This window comes from Oratosquilla oratoria, chromosome 24 (genome assembly GCF_046742065.1).
Source record: "Oratosquilla oratoria isolate Oo_2021 chromosome 24, ASM4674206v1, whole genome shotgun sequence".
In the NCBI taxonomy this organism is placed as follows: Eukaryota; Metazoa; Arthropoda; class Malacostraca; order Stomatopoda; family Squillidae; genus Oratosquilla; species Oratosquilla oratoria.
Window position 1 is genome coordinate 45,123,499 of NC_134800.1, and position 22,680 is coordinate 45,146,178.

At 39.9% G+C, this 22,680-nt stretch overlaps 1 protein-coding gene across 3 annotated transcripts; it reads right to left on the reverse strand.

Annotated features, from left to right (window-relative positions):
• Window positions 1–2,152: 2,152 nt before the first annotated feature.
• Window positions 2,153–16,442, reverse strand: LOC143038598 (rhodanese domain-containing protein CG4456-like). 3 transcript variants are annotated; one of them, XM_076208018.1, is made up of 5 exons: window positions 16,217–16,432; window positions 11,199–11,309; window positions 8,262–8,381; window positions 3,396–3,561; window positions 2,153–3,216 (listed from the first exon to the last, which is right to left on the reverse strand). In XM_076208018.1, the coding sequence occupies exons 1-5, from the start codon at window positions 16,326–16,328 to the stop codon at window positions 3,153–3,155; spliced, it is 573 nt and encodes a 190-aa protein (XP_076064133.1). In that variant the 5' UTR covers window positions 16,329–16,432; the 3' UTR covers window positions 2,153–3,152. The 3 variants fall into 3 exon arrangements, with proteins under 3 accessions (XP_076064133.1, XP_076064134.1, XP_076064135.1); XM_076208019.1 differs by lacking the exon at window positions 16,217–16,432 and adding an exon at window positions 11,786–11,840; XM_076208020.1 differs by lacking the exon at window positions 11,199–11,309 and having other exon boundaries at window positions 16,217–16,442.
• Between the last annotated feature and the right edge of the window lie 6,238 nt (window positions 16,443–22,680).

Genomic DNA, 22,680 nt, shown 5'->3' on the forward strand with positions numbered 1-22,680 from the left:
AAAGCAATCTAGTCTGAAATGCTGTGACTTGCATTTATAAACATCAGTTGATTGGTGCTCTGACTTACTAATAATGCCATCTGTTGGTGAGGAATAAAACTACGGTATGATTCCCAGCGCTGCCAGATGTATGACCCAGTGCTGTACGACCTATGACATTTTGATTTAATTAGCAAATTTGTACAACTTTTTAGTCCATATGTACATTTTCAATGAACTGATTTTGAAACCTTATTGTACAACACTTGATTACAAAGTATGGTATCTGGCAACACTGATTGCTTGCCTGTACTGCCAAATTCCTTTTATACAGCTATGTTTCTGCTTGTGTAACGTACAGCTAGATTGTTTTCAACAATATATGCTTAAATACACTAAAAACTTTTTTTCTTGAATCTGACATACTGAAATGGGGGTGTGTCTTATATGCCTTCAAATACGGTAATTGTCTCCTGATGTCATCCAGGTCCGTCCTGTTTGGAGCGATTATAAGCACATCGTCCATGTACCTTGGCCATATTACCTTCCTACAATATGAGAGTAGTGGTCCTTGTCTCGGACCTCCATAAAGAGGCAAGCAGCCATGGCACTCAGAGGTGACCCCATTGCTAGGCCACTGTGCTGAAGAAACTCTTCTCCCTTGAAGGTGAATGAACCAAAGTTCATGCACATTGATACCAGCTTCATGAAGTCTCCCCTGGGCAGCAGCCACTCCTCCTCGTCCATGTTGATGACCACTCTCCCCACTGCCTCCAAAGTGCCATTTGTGGGAACTTGTGTGAATAAGGATTTGACATCAATCATAACTTGCCATTTTCTTGCACCTTATGCTTGTCCCCTTTAATCTGCACAGCAGGTCCTCCGAGTTTCCTAGATGAGACCCACTTATGGATCCCATGGCTTTAGATAGAGGCTTGGCCAATACTTTTGCTAGTTGGTGGGGGGCACTGCCAATCCCTGATGTGATAGGCCTCATGGGGACCCCTGGTTTGTAGGTCTTGGGAAGACCCCTCATTGATGCCGGGCAGGGGTCCTCCACTAGGTGTTTTAGTCTCTGTTCCTTTTCTGAGCCTTCCAAGATCTTTCTCACCTTACCATTGAAAATCACAGCTTCCTCCTTAGCGTAAACTAGATGTTTCCTTGTGTACGTGTCTCCATCTTCCAACAGCTGCTCCATCTTCTCCATGTAGTCTGCTTTGTCCATGACCATGACACTGCCCCTTTTGTCTGCTTGTGAGATGAAAATGCTGTTATCCTTACCAAGGAACAAGGAACTCTGTAAGGATAACAGTATTGTAGGGGGAGGGAGGAAGAGGAAATTGGAGATGGAGGGAGTTGAAAGAGGAAGGGGATAAGGAGAGGAAAGAGGAGGGATGGAGAGGAAAGGGGAAGAAGGGATGGGAAAAGGAAGGTGGAGGGAGGGAGAGGAAAGGGGAGAAAGGGATGGGAAAAGGAAGGTGGAGGGAGGGAGAGGAAAGGAGAGGGGGAGGGAGTGAGGGAGAGGAAAGGGTGGGATGGAGGGACAGGAAAGGAGAGAGAGGGAGAGTAAAGAGGAGGGGGAGGGAGGAAATGTAATGTGGAGGGAGGAGGAAAAGGTATAACAGTGAGTCACTCGCTACCTCCCTGGTGTTAGTGGACCCCAGGTTGCACCATACAGAGGTGATGAAGGAACAGTTCATCTTGGGAAAAGAACTTAACCCCCAAAGCTGGGCGCATTACTGCCAGACAGGTAGTGCATTACCAAAAAATCTGGGGTGCATTTCCATCCATGTGTTACCAATTTTAATTTCCTTAGAGTGGTATGCATTACTGCATGTGTGTATTTACCTTTACCTAGTTGTATTTACCTAGTTGTATTTTGCGGGAAGGGGAGCTATGCTCGTGATGTCCCGCCTTTGTATCTTTTGTGTGTGTGTGTATGTATGTGATATATATATATATATACACACATATACACATATGCTCTAAGGAAATTAAAATCAGCAATGCATGGATGGAAATGACCCAGATTTTTTGGTAACGCACTACCTGTCTGGTAGTAATGCGCCCAGCTCCGCTACCCCCCCCACACACACACCTGTTTCATGGGATGAAATAACAGGAGTGTCCATCTAGAGCACACTTCAACATAAAAAGGTAATGAGGCTAACAGTACTACAAGATGAAACTTTTAATAGACAAATACTGTATATACATTAATATCTTAAATCAATAATATATTCTACACAATCTGTTCCTATTAATACTAGATGACTTCATTCAACTAAGTAGACTTCAAAATAAAAAAATGTATTATTATCCTTCCCAAGGTAACTTTTGCAAGAGATTCAAGGCCTTCAGTAATAGGAAGCCCAACCATATTTTTTTCAAAGCACAACTTTTCAATTTACAAATATCAATTCATACAATACAGAAATGTATTGTCTTTTGTTCACAGCCAAAAAAAATAATATCAGGATGTTTTCAGTGCACAAATATGAATTGTTATAATGAGTATGTATGTAATACTGTTGTTGTTGTTCCCTAGACTGTCTGTCCGAGCAGTCCCGTCTCCCCAAGGAAGGCCACAGCCGAAACTGGGTTTTCCCACAAATCCTTTATAGAGTGTATGTTGTGTTGTTTGCGTGCATGATTGTGTATAATGCAGTCTTCCATTATGTGTTGTATGGTATGGGGTGAAGTGTTACATCCCTGAGGTGGGATGTGTAATACTGTTGATGGAAATGGTTATCCTCTGCACAATAACCAGCCCTGTGGTTTGCTGTTCACTACTCAAAGCCAAAAACAGATTAGCCATGAAGAAAATAAACTATAAATCAACCTGAACATTTGTTACTTTCCAAGTTGACATTTCTTGGGCATCATAAACAAATATTTTCATATACACATGTATATTAAAAGCCCTTCCCCCTTATATGGGGGGATGTCCAAGTTGAAGAACACATCGACATCATACACAACTACAACCCATTCAACCACACATCCCACCTCAGGGATGAAGGGTTACCTAGTTCCCCATCACATGGCTTGGGTCATATATATATGTGATAATCAAGAGGTTCTCAATCATGCATCAGATCCATCTTAAAACTAAAAAGCCACATGTGAACTCAGGCTACCTTTGGCTAAATCAATATATAGTAATTACATTACTACTGAGTCTGTTTCATTGGCCCTCCCTTCTCTGTCCAGTCTTGAAAAGATCCTTTGTAAGTTCTGAGGAAGTAAGGATATTTTAAATCAAGTATCTTGGTAAATTTCAATAACTATTGTATAGCATGGGTTTAAAAGGACAAAAGTCTTGTCACATCATCAATCAGGATTATTCAATTTTATGAAAACTTCAAATTACTTTATTTGCCTTTCAATACAAAGTGAAAGAAAAATAATCTTACCTGACATTGGTATACCTTGCTCCCATGAAGGCCAGTTGTGCAGTTCGAGCTCTTGATCCAGCCTTACACATAGTTACAATGGTGTCCTTTTCAGAAGGCTTTGGAAAACCCAAAGTCATAAGAAAATGTTCTGGTTCCAATACCAAGTAATCTCCAAGGTAGGGCACTGATGAAACATAAACAATGTATAAAACAATTACGACTATATACATAAATCCAAGAGCATATATTTACTTAAATTATAACATACATCCCATCTGGGGTATTGACTGCATGTTATTGTGGCAAAGTAGCATGCAGTTGATACTTTAGGGTCTATATGGGGTGCCCCTACAGACCAGAGCCACACATCATTTTGTCTGTGATAGAGGAAAACTCTGTTCATAGAGAAATGACGACACTTTTATACTACGACTGTCCCTCCATTATGCTGTCTTCCAACCGTCCCTCCATTATGCTGTCCTCCAACCGTCCCTCCATTATGCTGTCCTCCAACCCCTTGTCACTGTCCTGTACCATTTCTCTGAATAGTCATTTCCTTTTTTCACCTACTCTGTGGTAGGGGAAAAAGAATACTACCAGGAGGTCTTCCCACTTGAGTTGTAATAGGCAACAAAAAACGGGATGAGGGATGGGATTAGGAGTCCTGCTACCTGTAGCCCCAAAGGGGACATTCCTAAAAAAAGTAAAGGCATAAGAGGGTCTGGGAGTTTTCCAACCAGTACCCTAAGGTTTGGGTCTTTTAATGTGCATGGATGTGGTACAGATGAGGGTAAATATTTGTGAGAAGAAAGATGGATGTGCTGGCTTTGAGTGAAACTAAAATGAAAGGGAGGGGCGAGTGTGAGTTTGGGAGTGTAGTTGGGAGGTTCTCAGGAGTGAAGAGGGGATGAGGGAGAGAAGGGGTAGCTATACTAGTAAGTGAAGAGATAGGTAAGCGTGTAGTGGAGCGGAAGGAGGTTTCTTCAAGGTTGATGTGGATGAAGGTGAAGTTGGGAAGGGAGATGTGGGTTTTTGTAATGGGCCTGGCAGTGAGAAGAGTGTAGAGGAAAAGGAGGCTTTTTGGGTAGATTTAAGTGATTGCATAGTGGGATTAGGGAGAAATGTCATTGTAGTTGTATTGGGAGACCTTAATGCTAGAGTAGGAAACGAACCAATAGATGGAGTGATTGGGAAGTACAGTATGGAGTTCCAGATAAAAATCGTAGTGGAGAATTGATGGTGATGTATCTTGAGAGTTAATGATAGCTAGTACAGTATTTAGGAAGAAAGTCAAGCATAAGTACACATGGGAGAGGGTGGTAGATAGAGCATTAATGGACTATATAGTGGTGACCAGGAGTATGGTAGGAAGAGTTAAGGATGTACATGTTCTAAGGGGAGAGAGTTGGGGAATATCAGATCATTTTCTGGTGGAAGGTAAATTGAGAGTGGAGAATAGGTAGAGAAAGAGGAAAAGGGCAGAAGGTAGGGAGGTACTTAGAGTGAACTGCTTAAATGAGAAAGAAAAGGAGAGGGAGTATAAGAAGCTGAGAGAGGAGTGGGAGGGAGTGAAGGATAGAGTAGAACTAGGAGTGGAGGAGGGATGGGGATAGTTCAAGGAGGGAGTCATAAGGGGTGCAAAGATGATGTGTGGAACAAGGAGGGAGTCATAAGGGGTGCAAAGATGATGTGTGGAACAAGGAGGGAGTCATAAGGGGTGCAAAGATGATGTGTGGAACAAGGAGGGCGGGAGGAAATAGAAGGAAGGGTAGTGAGTGGTGGGATGAAGAATCAAAGAAGGGTGTAGAAGAGAAGCAGGCTTTCATAGATTGGCTACAAATTAGGACGAGGGAATCATATGAGAGGTAAGGGGGAAAAAAGCCTTTGGGATATGTATGTATAACATACATGAAATGTCAAAAGGGACAAGGATAAGAAAGGTTTAATGAATCTTTTAGCTGGTAGAGATTGCAGAGGAAACCACCCTATTAGAACATCTATTTTCAGAAACCAAACTACTCTCCCATTGACCACATAAAAATGATGGGCATGCAGTTCCATGAAAGAGCCCTCAATCTCATAGATTCCTTCCCATCACATAATGCAAGTACAGCTGAATGCCCAAAAACTGCACCAACAGTATACTACTCAAACATTTGCAACCTACCATTGGCACCTCAGAATACATCCAAAACACTCCAAAACCAACCTCTAAGCTCTATACTCCACCTGACTCCTCCAGACATCAGCTCTACAAAGAAATCCTTCCTAATAACCACATTGGAACTACTGCATTCAAGCCACCAATATAGAAACAATACCAACACAGACTTGGACTGGCCAAGAATCAAATTGTCCCAGATGCTATCACCACCTAATTTACCTAATTGTATGTATGCAGGGATGACCCATCATCCAGGAGTAGCCAAGATAAGAGGGAGGAAGGAGGGTGAATGGAAATGGAATATGTAGGGATGGAATGGGTGGGAGTGGATTTTGTGCCTTTGATTTTTGGCTACCTCCCTTGTAAGGGGGAAAGGGTCTTTGGTATATGTATGTACCTAATGGTAGCATACAGGAAAGGAGCAATGCTCGTTGGGTCCCATCTCCTATTCTCTAATTTTCTAACATACCTAGACTGAAATTCATGTACAGTTCCAACTTAATCTACAAGATATGTTCAATAATTAATGGAAAAAATTCAGGAAAGGCATTAAATATCACACAATCAAAAAGCTACTTCATTAATTGTGAAGTACACATGCTTGTTGTCTATAAAATGACTAATTAGCATCCTTTCCATCTTTTTAGGTTTGAGTGCAGTAGTGTACATTGTGGAACCAGTTTGATCTGGTTTGCTGGTCTGTCAACACTTGACAAGATGCAGAGAAACATGGAGCAACGTTACATCATCAAATTTTATGTTAAACTTAAGAAAAGCAAACAAGAAGCTTATGGAATGTTAAGAGGAGGCCTATGGGGATGAACTGATAAGTAAAGCAAGTTTCTTTAGCTGGTTTAAAAGATTTCCTGAGGGACATGAACAAGTTGAGAATGAACCCAGATCTGGAGCACCAAACAATGCATGTAAGGAGGAAAACATTGAGTAAGTGCCAAGGTTAGTGATGTAAGACCATTAAATAACTGTGAGGATGATATCTTAAGTATTGGCACTTAGGATACAGTTCAGACTGAAGATTTGAAACTCCACAAAGTCTGTGCCAGGTTTGTGCCAAAGATTCTCTCAGATGACCAGAGGCAGTTTTGTATGGAATATTGCACCAATATTTTCGATATAGCAGCTGACTAAGGTGTCCTGAATAAAGTAGTGACTTGCAACAAGAGTTGGGTGTTCACCTACAACCCTGAGAACAAATGTCAGAGTGCCCAGTGAAAGCACACATCATCCGCCAGGCTCAAAAATTTGTCAAAAATTGCCAGGTCACTAATTTGGTCCAAACTTACCCCAGGGGGAGAGAGTCATGCACAGTGTACTGCGAGGTAGACACAAGGAACCTGGACCCAAGAGCATGCATGTGGCTACCTGCCAATGTTGACCCTTTTTTTTTTTTTTTTTTTTTTTCCTTCACATTTCTACATCTGGCACCCCTTTGGCCTGAGTGGTGTCCAAGTACAATCTGCAGCAGGCCAGGTGGCCCTACACCCATGGGTGAGATGGCCCAATCAGAGCACATCACCAAAATGACCCCAAAACGAAATTTCCCAGAAATCATCAGGTCACCACTTTGGCCCAAACTTACCCCAGAGGGAGAGAGTTGTGCACAGTGCACTGCGAGGTAGACACAAGGAACCTTGACTCAAGGGTGTGTGCATGGCTACCTGTCAAATTGAGCCTTTTTTCTGATTTTTCACATTTCCACCTCTGGTTCCTGTACCTTTGCCCTGCGTGGTGTCCAATTGCAATCGGCAGCAGGCCTGGTGGCCCTCCACCCGTGCGTGAGATGGTGGCCCAATCGGAGCAGGTCGTCAAAATGACCCCAAAACAAAGAAAATTCAAATTTGCCAAAAATTGTCAGGTCACTGATTTGGCCCAATCTTACCCCTGAGGGAGAGAGTCATGCTCATTGCACAGCAAGGGAGACGTGAGGAACCTTGACCCAAGGGTATGTGCATGGTGACATGCCATTTTGAGCCTTTTCTCTGATTTTTCACATTTCCACCTCTTATGCTCGTACCTTTGGCCTGAGTGGTGCCCAATTGTAATTGGCAGCAGGCCTGGTGGCCCTCCACCCATGGGTTAGATGGTGGCCCAATTAAAGCAGGTCACCAAAATGACCCTAGAATGAAAAAAAAAAATTCAAAGTACCCACAGAATCTGCCAAAAATCATCAGATCACCAATTTGGCCCAAACTTACCCCAGATGGAGAAAGCCATGCACATTGCACTGTGAGGTAGACGCGAGGAACCTGAACCCAAGGACGTGTGTATGGCGACCTGCTAAAATTAAGACATTTTTTTCTGATTTTTCACATTTCTGCCTCTGGCACCCGTACCTTTGGCCTGAGTGGTGTCCAAATGCTATCGGCAGCAGGCCTGGTGGCCCTCCACAAGAAAGCAGTATTGAAAAGTAAGCATTACAAGGAAACTTAGAAGAGCATATGCTAATGTGGATGGTTTACTATCAGCTAGGATAGAGATGAATGACTACTTAAGGATAAATGAGCCTCATATATTGTGTCTACTAGAGACTAAACTTCCAAAAAAAATTGATATACAGTTGGGGAACAACAGATACTCCTCTTGGAGAAGAGAAATAAAAGATAAAAAGGGGGGAGTAATGTTTGTGGTGAGATGTAAACTGTTATTTCTGCTTGTGTATCTACATTCCCAATATGATTTAATATTTTCCTTGTTATACTTACATGGTAAAGAAAGGGATCCAGCAGCACAACCTAACTCGGCAATTTCATCCTTCATCCTCACATCTATTAATTTTACTTGGTCATTTTTCAGTTTCTCCAGAAGCTCTTCATACTCAATGTCTGTAGAGAAAACAAGAATATGTACATACATATACGAAGGGCATTTTCCCCCTTACATGGGAGGTAGCCTAAGTCAAAGGCATAAATCCACTCCCACCCATTTCATCCCCACATACTCCACTCCCATTCACCACCCCACCCTCCCTCTTCTCTTGGCTCCTGGATAATAGGACATCCCTATATCTTACCCACTGCCCTGGGTCAGAAGCAATGCAGCAAGACATAGCACATTCATAGCAAGACCACTTCATTTAATCAACAACCCCTCCTCTCCATCTCCTCATGCAGAAAAATAAAAAATGGGGAGAAATCCCTTCGGACTTCATTAGAATATCATTCACACATACTCCCTACCTCCCCCTAATCCCCCACCCACTCTCTTCCATGCATTACAGCATCATCTATACACAACCATTCTCCACTCACCCCTATCTTCTGTCCTCTCCCTTCCTTCCTCAACAGACATCCTCTCTCTTTCCCAATGCCCTTTTTACCCCATCCAGCCATCTCATCCTTGGTCACCCCCTCATGTTCACTCCCTCCACCTCTGCCTTCCACACCTCTTTTACTAATCTTTCTTCACTCATTTTTTACATGTGTCCAAACCATCCCAATACTTTCATTCACAGGAATAGTGACTGATTAATGTAGCCAATGTTTAGAGATGTCACCCGATGAACTGTCAGTAAGGCTGTGAGCAAGACCTGCTAATTGCTGAAGAACATGAAGAAAACTTTTCACGCACACACCTGTAGTAGAAAAATGCAAAGATGAACCTAAACTGTTTTACAGGTTCATAAATGATAAATTGAGACCAAAAAGAAATCACCAAGTTAATAGTAGATGGTGAGGTATTTGAAGAGGCTTCGGCTCAGACAAAAATAATGAATAAAGGTCTTCACAAGGAGCACAACTTTTTGGAGAAAGCGAGGGGAGCAAAAAACCAGGTTTAACAGACATAAATGTAGAAATGAGGGAAGTGTTCAATCTCTTGGGATCTCAAACTGGATACTTAAAGAATGCAGGGAATAACTATGGATAGGAAAAGGGCAAACATGGTGCCAATAATTCATAAAGGTCAAAACAAGTAAACACCACTAAATTATAGGCAAGTATCACTAACCAGCATAATAGTGAAATTATGTGAAAGATTGATGGACCAAATATCTTGAAAAGATGAACATTTTGACAGTTTGGTTCCAGATCTGGAAGGTCTTGTGTGTCAAATCTTTTAAGCTTTTATTAGAGGGATTGATGTGCTGCAAGAGAGAGAGAGGGGTGGGTGAATTGCGAGTACCTGGACCTAAAGAAGCCATTTGATAAAGTACCTCACTGTCAACTTGTGTGGAAATTTGAGCATGTTGGAGGACTGAGAGGCAAACTAATAGAATGGATTAAAGACTTTTTGAAGGAAAGATACATGAGGACAGTAGTAAAGGACAAGATATCAAGCTGGAGAGCAGTAACTAGCAGAGTTCCACAAGGTTCAGTGTTTGCACCAATAATATTTCTTGTCTGTATTAATGACACAATGGAAGGAACAACAAGCAATACCACCATGTTTGCAGATGATGCAAAAATTATGAGAAGAGTAAAAATGAGGATGGTAGAATACTACAAAAAGATCTAGATACTATTTTTGCATGGAGCCAAGAATGGGAAATAAAATTCAGTACCAAAAAATGCAAAGTACTGGAAATGGGAAGCGAACCCATTACAAAAGCAAAAGAGGAGAAAGACTTGAGAGTGTTGGTAAAAGACAACCTGACACTTTACAGACATATCAGCAGAATTGTGGGAGAGACATATGGACTACTGCAGAAGATTAAAGTGGCATTCCATTATATGGATGAAGAGAAGATGAAAAAACTCATCAAAACCCTGATGATACATCCAAGACTTGAATATGTGTCAGTAGTTTGGTCCCCACGAAGAGTGAAGGATATAAGCAAGATTGAGAGAATACAAAGGGCAACAAGCAAACTGGTCCCCAGCCTGGCGGGTAAACCATACAAGGAAAGATTAAAAGTACTGGGTCTTCCAATTTTGAAAGATTGATGAAAAAGAGGTGACATGATTACAGTGATCTGGTCACTAAAAGGGATAGATTGTATTGATAGAAGAGATCTGATTAAAGATGGGAGGGCTTTAAGAGGTCATGGAAGTAAATTAAGATCACATGTTGAAAGGATGTGAAGAAATACATTTTCCATATAGATGTATAAGTATGTGGAATAGCTTAGCTTAGGTGATATAGCCCAAGCTGAAACAGCACACGAGTTCAAATCTAAATATGATAATTGGGAATTGAAGATATAGATTAAGTTGGAACTGTACATGAATTTGAGTCTAGGTATGTTAGAAAATTAGAGAATAGGAGACATGACCCAATGAACGTTGCTGCTTTCCTGTATACTACAATAGGTAAATACACACACAGTATATCAATTAGCCATTCAGAGTCCACTGCCGAACAAAGACCACTCCCATGAGTTGCCATGTCACTCCTAAAAACTTGTCTGTATTGTCTTTCCACCTGTTACATGCTTCCCAGCCAGGAACAATTGCTCCACCTCCCATTCTCTTTCTGGCTCCCTTCCATGCCCAAATCCATTTTGACATTAATTTTCAAGCCTTTTCTTCAACTCAACTTTCTGAAATATGTATACAGATCTTACATGATGCCATGCATAGAATCTAATTTTTCAACTAATGTGAGATATAATTATTCTAGTTTTATAACAATTTAGCTCTTGAATATATTCCACTTCAATTCAAACTCGCACAAAATGCTGCTACTGTACTTGAATCCCATACCTGGTAGCAAGTTTGAGTGAGACAAATTTCGTGGTGTTATGTTTTGGTTAGGTCGATATATCAACCTTCCACATAGTGTGGACTGCAGAGCCACAGAAACACATCGCACACCTGTAAAACAATGCAAAGTCACTTTAGAAAAAATGCCACCAATAACAATATTTTGTTAGTGATACGCAACAGTTACATCCATAAGAGCCATATCATGTCAGAGGTGGAGTCACAGAGATGATAATGGAGAGATTTAGCGAAGGTTGCAGAAATTACTTTTTTTAAGATTAGCATCTTGTCAAAAGAATGCTTCATGACTGGTCTATAGAGGTGTCTATGAAACACTGTAAAAATGTTGCAGCTCATACTACATACAGGGCATCAACAGTATATATCATAACAGTTCATAAAGTGCTGAAAATTGTCACTACAATCATAAATATCACAAAGATTATAATGGCAATTTAAAAATGCAAGGGTGAATATATATATATATATATATAATATATATATATATATATATATATATATATATATATATATATATATATATATATATATAATATATATATATATATAAAAGCCTATCTATGTACCAAGGGCCTCTTCCCCCTTGTCAGGGAGGTACCAAGCCATGGTCCGCACCCACTGCTGTCCACTACCGTCTCATCCTAGTTCCTTGTAGATGACAGGTCATCCCTGTCTCCTGCCCACTGCCTGAGTCAGAAGCAATACAGCAAGACACAGTATATCCACAGCAGAGTCATGCAGAAAATGGAGAAGACAGTGTAAAATCCCTTCAGGCTGCATCAACACATCATCCATGCACAACAACTTTTCACTCACACCTATCCCCTGCCTTCCCCCTTCCCTGCTCAACAGACATTCCCTCTTGCTCAAAGCCCTTTTCACCTCGTCCATCCATTTCATTCTTGGTCGTCCTCTCAAGTTCATCTCATCCACTTCTGCTTTTTACTAATATTTTTTCACTCATTCTTTCCATGTGTTAGAGTAATATCTAAAAATATTACGGTACCAATTTCGGCTCTGGAAAGTGTATAGTCACAGAAAAGCCAACTATTGGAGATGAAAAAAAAAAAAATGTACACCAAAATTCACCAAGGATTACATACATACATATACCAACAGCTTTTTTCGCCTTTCAAGGGAGGTAGCCAAAGTCAAAGGCATAAATCCACTCCCACCCATTGCATCCCCACCCACTTCACTCTCATTCCCCACTCCACCCTCCCTCTTTTCCTGGCTCCTGGATGACAGGTCATCCCTGCATCTCGCCCACTACCCTGGGTCAGAAAGAATGTAGCAAAACGCAGCACATCCACAGCAAGGCCACTTCATTTAATTGGTTACCCCCCCCCCTCTCTGTCCCCTTATGCAGAAAAAGAGAAGCCTGGGAGAATTGGGCTGCATCAAAATATCATTCAGACATACTCCCTCATCACCATCCCACATCCCTCACTCACTCCCATTCATCACAGCATCATCCATACACAACTATTCTCCATTCACCCCTATCTTCTGTCTTCTCCCTTCCTTCCTCAACAGACATTCCCCTCTTTCCCAATGCCCCTGTTACCCCATCCACCCATCTCATCCTTGGTCTCCCCCTCATGTTCAATTCCTCCACTTCTGCCTTCCACACCTCTTTTACTAATCTTTCTTTACTCATTCTTTCCATGTGTCCTAACATGGAATTTCATCTCAAACACATTAAAAGTCTTCCTCTTATGCTCCATGTTTCTGACCCATACAGTGCTGTCAGCACAATCACTCTTCCAATCTTCTCTTAGCATCCATTACCAAATGTCTATTTCTCATTACACTTTTTAACCCCCCAAGGCATTTATTTGCTTCTCTCAATCTACATTCTACCTCCACCTCCAGTCTCCCTTAATACTCTCTTCCAATCTGTTGTCATATTCTCCCCTTGTACATCTCATCACCCTACTTTTACCCACATTTATCTTCAACTTCCTTCTTTCACACACCTTCCCAAACTTCCTTGATCCCTCTGATCCTGCTATAAACACAGCGTCGTTAGCAAACAAAAACTGGCTCATCTCCCATTTTTCTCCATTTTCTTTAACCATCCCCAATCCCTGGTCCATTACCCTTGCATTTACCTCTCGCACTATTCCATTTGTATATAAATTGGAGTAATACTATCAAGCCCAAATGACCTTCCCATTTCCAATCCACAGCATAACATCAAAGCTACCTGTAAAAATGACATAATGATAACTCAAGATCATATCTGCAGAATGGCAACCAGAAACACCCCCCCCAACATGCTACACCTATAATCATGACAAAACAGAATGTCTGCATACCCCAACCACCACGTATCAAAGAAGCACCCAACAATCAGACTAAATGGCTGACCTTTCCCTCTGAATGATACCCCTAAAATAATAGGCCTTTCATTTTGTACAAGGGCCATACACATGCTACATATTCCAATCTTGGATAGATTAGGTTCTGTATTGTTTTTTAAACACTTCCTAAACCAGAAAAAACATCAATGTGGGGAACTTTAAAAAATATTAGAAACTAAAAAAAATATATATATATTTAACCCATCCTAACCCATGAAACAGTTGGAGCAACCCAAGTAAAAGCATATACCATCAGGAAATCAATGCATTACTGTGCTGTATTAATGATCAATGCACCAATAATTTAGAATAAATGCAAAACTTTTGCATTTCCAGTTAGTATAACAACAAGTTCTCCTCACCCCATTCTCCTCCTCACCCCCCATAGAGTTAGAAATGGGGGGGTGAGGAGGAGAATGGGGGTGGAAGGGGAGTTGGGAAATAGGGTCGATGAGGGAGTAATGGGATGGTTTGGACACATGGAAGGAATGAGTGAAGAAAGACCAGTGGAAGAGGTGTGAAAGGCAGATGTGGAGGGAGTAAACATGAGGGGACGTCCTGGAGTGAGATGGGGTGAGGGGGGCTATGGGGAAGAGGGGGGTGTCTGTGTCTGTTGGGGAAGGACGGAAGATGGGGGTGAATGGAGAATGGTTGTATATGGATGATGATGTGATGCATGAGGTGGAATGGGGGGGGGGATGGGGAGTGAGGTAGTATGTGTGAGCAAAATTTGACACAGTCCGAGGGAATTTCTCCCCGTCTTCTTTTATGCATGGGGGGACGAAGATGGGGGGTCGCCGATTTAATGAAGCGGCCTTGCTGTGGATGTGCTGTGCCTTGTGACACTGCTTCTGACCCAGGGCAGTGGACAAGGTGCAGGGATGACCCGTCATCCAGGAGGTGCTCTGATAAGAGGGAGGGTGGAGGGGAGTGGAGTGTATTCAGGGATGGAATGGGTGAGAATGATATTATGCCTTTTTCTTATTGGCTACCTCCCTTGTTAGGGGGAAAAAGCCTTGGTATATATATGTATGTATAACAAGTTACCATGGTAAGGTATGCACTCCTTACAGTATCATGGTTCCTTGTCTTGGATCAAATGTCCAGGTAATGTAATTAATAGGTGTATGAGGTTTACAAATAAACTAGCATCTTTTGTGCTTAAATACTAATCACTTCCTATTTGCTACTGGTATCTCTCATATATATAAAAAGTCTTGTGTTATCCTACGGGTGCAATGGTTATCTGAATAAAATACCTTTTTCTTCTCTAATATTTTTTTCCTTAATGAATTAAAGATTTATTTTAAAATCAATAATGTACAAGGATGTTGAAATGCATACAGGGTACTTATTCCATGCAGAGAGTAAAGGTAGCTTTCGCTACAGTAGCCAATGGCACTACGGTATTTGATTATATAATCTTTCTTTTACCCAATCAGAGAAAATGTCATTCAAACTTTCTAGAAATCAATAGCAGTGCAGTATTTCTGGGGCTTATTTGATCCAATGAGAATGTGTGGATGCAACCAAACTTCAACTTTACACAAAAATTTAACGTTTCCACAGTGGTTTGCAGCAATGAACATTATCCGCATCATAATTTGTGATAGTTGTGAAGTTAACTATGGAGCATTGCTAGTGTTTGAAATTGAAAGCAGCTCTTCAGCAGGTAATTGCAAAAATTATTGCTCAAAGCATATTTAGTATTGTATAATTACAGTTGTTGGGAGCACTGAAATAAAACCAGAAACTATTCAGAAAGTGCAATAACTCAAAATATATATTTGAGCTTGATGGGCACATTAGGCTAGAATAAGTTTAATGTGGTTAGGTTTAGCTTGGCTAGGATTGAGTCTGTAACTTGGAAGTACTGCAGACTAAATCGACATGCTGTGAAAATAGTGAAAATGTCTGAAGTCACTACGGTAAAGATATTAGGGAAGTGAGGTTAGGCTAAGACTGTAGCCCAAAGGAGGCCAGACTAGAAGAATATGGGTTTGACAAGATAATAGGTAAATAGCGTGACTTAGTATTCTCATTATTACAAAGAGCTGCAACGCTTTAATCACCTACGAAGGAAGAGCAGTCTGAAGTTTAGGATACGATTAAATCAACTTTATACAATGTGCTAGTCTGGAAGCATAGGTTGCCGTAGTGTGATATAGTATTTTGTCCTTTTTCACATATCTTCACGGATGCAAGGCGATGTTGCTAGCTAATAATCGACATACGGCGATTTTTTCTAACACAATACAGTAAAAATAATTAACTTCCATATTATGAAAATATGTAGAACTGGCTAACATAATACGGTGAAAATAGCCTATGTTGTAACATCACGTTATGGTGAAAATAGCACTTCATTGTAGGGTTTTTTTCTGGTTTCATTGTTTGCGAGCGAACGTTTCTTCTCGATTGTTTGTTAGATACAGGACGTCTTCCTGTTCTTCCTGATCCAGAAACCTCTTTCGGCACAAGTGCTTCGAGATCGATCATAATTTTCTAAGTAAAAACTATTCATTTCTAAATAAAATTGCTGCTTGATTCGAATGAAACGCATATTAATACAATGCGACGTGTGCCTTTCACCAAAAGAAGTAACACTATATTGCAAATAAAGTATCTTACCTGATATGCTAAACATGTCGTGAGTCGCTACACTGGCATGCAACACTGCGTGCATTTGCAAGGCGTAATGCTTGCAATCACATCCTACCCCGAAGGTCAGAACTAGATTCATATTGTGTAACTATTTCTTGGAAAAAAGCCGGGTTTCTACGTCTCCGTTCATGGATGTGAATTAGTGTTGAAATTTTACTCTCGGTAAAATGTGTATTTGTTTCGATCGCTTAAACCATTCCATCGGATGTCTTGCAGGAAACCCGCGGCCCCGAGGTAACCGGCCATGATCGACCCAGGAGTCGGCGTTTTTTTTTTTTTTTTTTTTTTTTTTTTTTATCATCAAGTCAGGTCGATATTGTGTGTATGTACTGTTCGAGTAAGGCCTGTTTCAGACCAAGATCTATATACACCAGGTCTAACCGTTTGAGCCGTTCTGCGCAGTTTCTGACGTCATCTGGATGGTTCCGTTTTCTCTTTGTGAAACACTGAAGAAAACTATGAAACGCCAAGGAAGACTGGAACTATTATATTTTCCCCCCGTTATCTCTCTCTCTCTCTAGCTCATTGCTATTATCAGTGTGTGTGTGTGTATTTATATACTTGTATTTTACAGGAAGGGGACATATCGTCGTGTGTGCTTATGTGTACACGTTCACATGTGTGTGTGTATATACTTGTATTTTACGGGAAGGGGAGATATCGTCGTGTGTACTTATATGTGTACACGTTCACATGTGTTTGTGTGTGTGTGTATTTATATACTTGTATTTTACTGGAAGGGGAGTATCGTCGTGTGTGCTTATATGTGTATACGTTCACATATGTGTGTGTATGTATGTGTGTGTGCTTGCGTGTGTGTGTGTTTATATGTATTTTACAGGAAGGGGAGATATCGTCGTGTGTGCTTATGTGTACACGTTCACGTGTGTGTGTGTGATTCACCTTGGTCTTTTGGATCACGTGTTGTGACAAAAAGGTGTGCTAGGTGTGTGTATGTGTATATTCAGTATATATATATATATATATATATAATATATATGTGTATATATATATATATATATATATATATATATTATTGTAACGGAAAAATAGAGACGGGCCCAAAACAGCCATGGTTATGGCTAACAGTTACAAGCGTTTATATATTACGCCCGGCTACAGTTTTTGGTGAAAAATCCTGCAATGCACTCTTCATCTGACCTACAGTTTCCCTCCCTCCCTCTGCTGAGCTACCATTTTTTTTCCATTATGAATTGATTTAGAACCTGTTGACTTCTGTCTTGAATATTAATTTTGGTGTGTTTACCATATCTAATTCCCTAACGGCAACATTTTCACCCCCAATGAGGTAGACGAGTATCAAAGTTCACTACATAAGAACATAAAAATAAGGAGATTGCAAGAGACCATAAGGCATACACTAAGCAGTTCCATGTCCATTACCACCTGTCATTCCCACCCATAAGGTTGTCTAATCGTTTCTTAAAACACCGATAGTTTCAGCGTTCACTACATGGTTACTGCGTCTATTTCATTCGTTGACCACTCTATTGGTAAACCAGCTCTTGCATATTTCCTTCTTAAATATAAAATTGTCCTATTTAAACCCATTGCTGCGAGTCCTGCCCTGTTGTCTTAATATGATGACCTTGTTTGTGTCATCCTTGGTAAAGCCTTTGATCTATTTGAACACCTCTTATTAGATCACCCCGCACTCTGCGTCTTTCCAGAGAGTGTAAGTTAAGGTGTCTAAGTCTCTCTTCATAGGATAAAATTCTGAGCCCATGTATCATTTTGGTAATTCTCCTCTGTACTGATTATAGTGAATTGATGTCCATTCTATAGGATGGAAACCAAAACTGTACCGCACAGTCAAGGATGGGTCTAACTAACGCTAGAGTTTATTACCTCTGCACTTCTATTCGTAATTTTCAAAGGATTACAAAGGCGGAGCATGCCGACAGGAGACCTTTTGGTCCATATCTAGGTCGGAAGCGAAAAAATCATAATAAATGAATAAATAAAAACTATAATGTAAATAAAAATTAAATGCATAGGTATAGTTAGATAATAAACAATCGGGTAAATAGAAAATAATAAATTGACATATAATTAATAATAAATGGGAATCAGACAAATTATAACAAAACAAAAACAAATTATCAAATAAATGATAATCATTACAGCATCTTAGGTGTTTATCTAAAGGATTCTTAAAGCTTCGAACTGAACTACATTGCACTGCCTCTGCAGGAAGTTTATTCCATTCATTAACTACACGTTTGGCGAAGTTGTTTCAACCCACTTCCAAATTGAATCTATTTCCGGACAGTTTGAGGCCATTGTTTCTTGTCTGATTCTCATTCAGTGTGAAAATTTTATCACTTTTGATCTCAATTCCCTTTAGAATTTTAAAGACCTGTATCAAGTCACCTCTGAGTCCGCTTTTTTAGTGAAAACAGATTCATATGTTTTAGTCGATTTTCGTATGATTTATTTTTGATATTTGGAATCAGTTTTGTGGCTCGCCGTTGTACTTTTTCCAGTCTGTCAATGTCTTTAATGAGATTCGGTGACCATACGGAAACAGCATATTCTAAATGTGGACAAACTAACGATTTATATAGCTTGTTAATGAGTGATGGACTTTTGAAGTCGAAAGATCGCGCAGCCAGTCCTAGAATCTTATTTGCTTGGAGATCGTTACTGATAATTACGCCTAGATCTTTTTCACTTCACTTTTGTTAACGAATTGCCAAATAACTTGTAATCACACTTACTGTTATTTTTACCTATGTGCATTACCTTGCATTTACTTGTGTTAAATTTCATCAGCCACTTTTCTAATCATTGCTGTAATTTATCTAAATCTTCTTGAATATCTAATTGGTTTAAGTGATCATTTGCCATTCCGCACAGTTTTGTATCAGCAAATTTGGAAACAGTAGATTTTAGTCCATGGTCTATATCATTTATATATACTATGAATAGAAGTGGCCCAAGAACGGAACCCTGAGGAACTCCACTTGTAAAAAATTTCCATCTAGAAGTTTTTCCATTTAAAACAACTCTGTTTTCGATCATTCAACCAATTACTAGTTCAACTTAATAGGCTACCACTTATTCCGTGTGAAGCTAATTTAGTAAGTAGTCAAAAGTTTTTTGCAAAGTCTAGAAATATTAAATCTATATTGCTTCTTTTGTAATAATTCGAGATAACTGTGTTGTAGAATTCGAGTAAGTTAGTCACGCAAGAACGTTTCCGTCTGAAACCATGCTGGCTATCATTTATCAAACAGTTACTTTCTGAATGATGTTCGATAGCATCTCTGATGATAGTTTCAATCATTTTTCCTGCGATTGAAGTCAAGCTCATAGGCCTATAGTTATTTGGTTTCTTTTTGTCACCTTTTTTGAATATGTGAGTAACATTAGCTAGCTTCCATTCTTTTGAGATATCTCCGGATATGATGGATTTCTTGAAAATAATTTCTAATGGAACAACAATCTCATTTTTCATTTCCTTTAAGATTCTTGGATGCCAATTGTCAGGCCCTGGTGTTTTATTAACTTTGAGTTTCTCTATACACCTTTTGATTTTATCTTTTGTTATATTTACCGTAGTAAGTTTACCCTAGTCTTTTCACAGGTTTCATTTTGGAGTTCACTTTGAGGTGTTTCGTTTACGAATACCGAGCTAAAATAATTGTTTAAAATATTACACATCCCTTCATTTGAATATTCAAGTTGACCGTCAGCAGATAATAGTGGACCAATGTGATTCCTAACAACCTTTTTATCTCTAATGTAACTATAGAATTCTTTGGGATTCTCTTTGGATTTATCAGCGATATCTATTTCGTATTGTCGTTTTCGTTTTTTTTATTGTCCTTTTTAAATATCTCTGTATTGATACATAACTTTCATTGTCCTATCAATGAAACCTAATGCTCTGTCAGCTTTATTCCTAACGTTAATGCAGTTTCCTAGATTTAAAGTAAAGATTCAACAGAACTCCCAAGTCTCGCACTCGGGTTTTCTAAAAAAAAAAAAATGTGTTGTCTATGCTATATCTGTTTTTGGGGTTGTGTATCCCTACGTACGCTGCACTTTGAGATATTGAAGTTCATTTGCCATTTCACCGACCATGTGAACAATTTAAGATCATCCTGCCGAATCTCCGCGTCGTCTCCTGACCTAATTAGGCGTCCTATTTTAGTGTCGTCCGCAAACTTACAAACATCACTATCAATCCCATTGTCCAAGTCATGTACGTAATGGACAATAAGGGACTCAAAACCGAGGCCTGGGAACTCCACTGGAAACGCTCCCCCATTTGGATTTTACACCATTTATGGTGACCCGCTGTTTTCTGATCCAAGCTCTAATCAATTCCAACACTTTTCATCCTATGCCATGGGCTTTGAAAAGATAGAATATTAGTCACACATGACTTACCCTTGGAGAAACCATGCTGTGAGTCACAAATCAAATTGTCTCTGTGTGTGATCCGAGTCTGTTAACTATTATTAGTTGAAGCATTTTAACTGTAACTGATGTCAAACGCATTGGGTTTATCTCCCTTTTTGAAAAGAGATACGGCCTACCCTAAGCAATAGGCACAAAACCAGTGTCTACCGACTTATTCAATATTTCTTTTAACTGGTCGCAGATTCCAAATTCAGACTCTTTAAGCACCCTTGAAAAATTTTCATCTGGACTCGGGGATTTTGTAGCTTTGTCTTTCAATCTGCTTGACTACCTTATTAATGCCGATGTTAGTCTCTTCATCCCCACTGAAAATCGGATCGCAATCAGGTACCTTGTGACCTCTCCTTAGTAAAAACCGAAAGAAAATATTTCAACGCCTCGCTCGCTTTTTCCTCCGATTCTATCATGACAACTTCGTCGTTTTTAATTGGGTCTATCCTTCTCTATGAGTTTGAATGTGTGAGGTGTCTGAGAGGTGTGGTGGGGGTTACTGGGCTAGATAGAGTGAGAAATGAGTGTGAGTAAATTTTGACGCATGAGGGTGGGAGTGTTTTTATGCCTTTCCCTTTGTGGCTACCTCCCTTGGAAGGGGGAAAAAGCCTTGGTATATGTATGTATGTATGTATCCTTCTCTTATTTTTTGTTCTATAAAGATGAAAGAATACCTTTGGGTTGGATCTCGCTTGCCTGGCAACCTTAATTTCGTAGTTACGTTTTGCTGTACACGTGTTCTTTTTAATTAATCTTGCCATATCGTTATATTTGGATGGTGTGTTCCCCCCACTCCTTTTTTTAAGTCCTCTTTTCATTCCGATCTCATATTTCAGCCTGTCCGTCATCCATTTGAGAGTATTAATATTCTTCCATATTGAATTGAGGGGAATAGATTAATTTTGTACATTTAGAATTAAAGCTGTTAGGTTACTGTACATTTCATCCAAATCGCTGACCGGACTGTTGACCTTGCGATTGTGACCCGATCCAAGGTACGCATATTGCCCTCCGTGACCCGACACCTGACCGCGCATCCCACTCCATCACAGCCCCCCCTAGGTCGACCTCGTGACCAAATGTCTTACTTTCTCATCTTATCAAAATTGGCTCTCTTGAAGTCCGGTACTAGAACGTTATTCGTACTATTTAATCCTTCCCAAATAATATTAAATCTTATTTCTTGATGATCGCTAGAGCCTAGACTATCTCCCATTTTTATGTTTCTCGTTAGGTGCTCATTATTAATTAAAAGCAAGTCCAGAGTATTTTCTTCCCTCGTAGGATCGGTAATCATTTGTTTTAGGAAACTATCCTTCACCACACTTAAGAATTCTTGTGCTTGCTGATCTACTTAAATTTCCCAGTCAATGTTTCTATAATTAAAATCTCCCATGATCACATTTTTGTACATGAATCAGGGAGTCAGTCTGCTCAATGCTCAAGTTAGGAGCTCTATATAGGACGCCGATAATTTCCATCCAAATGGATTCCGTACTATCCTCTTCCTCAATAGAATTGTTGATAATGCATTTTATTGTATGTTAACAAAAACTGCTACTCCTTCCCCACTCCTGTCCCTGTGAAAAAACTTGTATCCTTCGTTAACCATTCTTAATGGTAAACCAGTTCTTGCCTATTTTCTTCTTAAATCTAAATTTGTCTAATTTCAATCCATTACTGTGAGTCCTGCCCTATTATCTTAATATGATGACCTTGTCTGTATCACTCCTGTTAAAACTCTTAACCCATTTGAACACCTCTATTAGATCACCCCATACTCTACGTCTTTCCAGTGAATGTAAATTAAAGTACCTAAGTCCTCATAAGATGAATTTCTGAGCCCTTGTATCATATTGGGCATTCTTTTTTGTACTGATTCTAGTGAATCAGTATCCATTCTAAAGGAAGGAGACCAAAAGTGTACTGCATAGTCAAGGATGGATCAAACTAATGCCAGATAAGTTTGATAACTACCTCTGCACTTT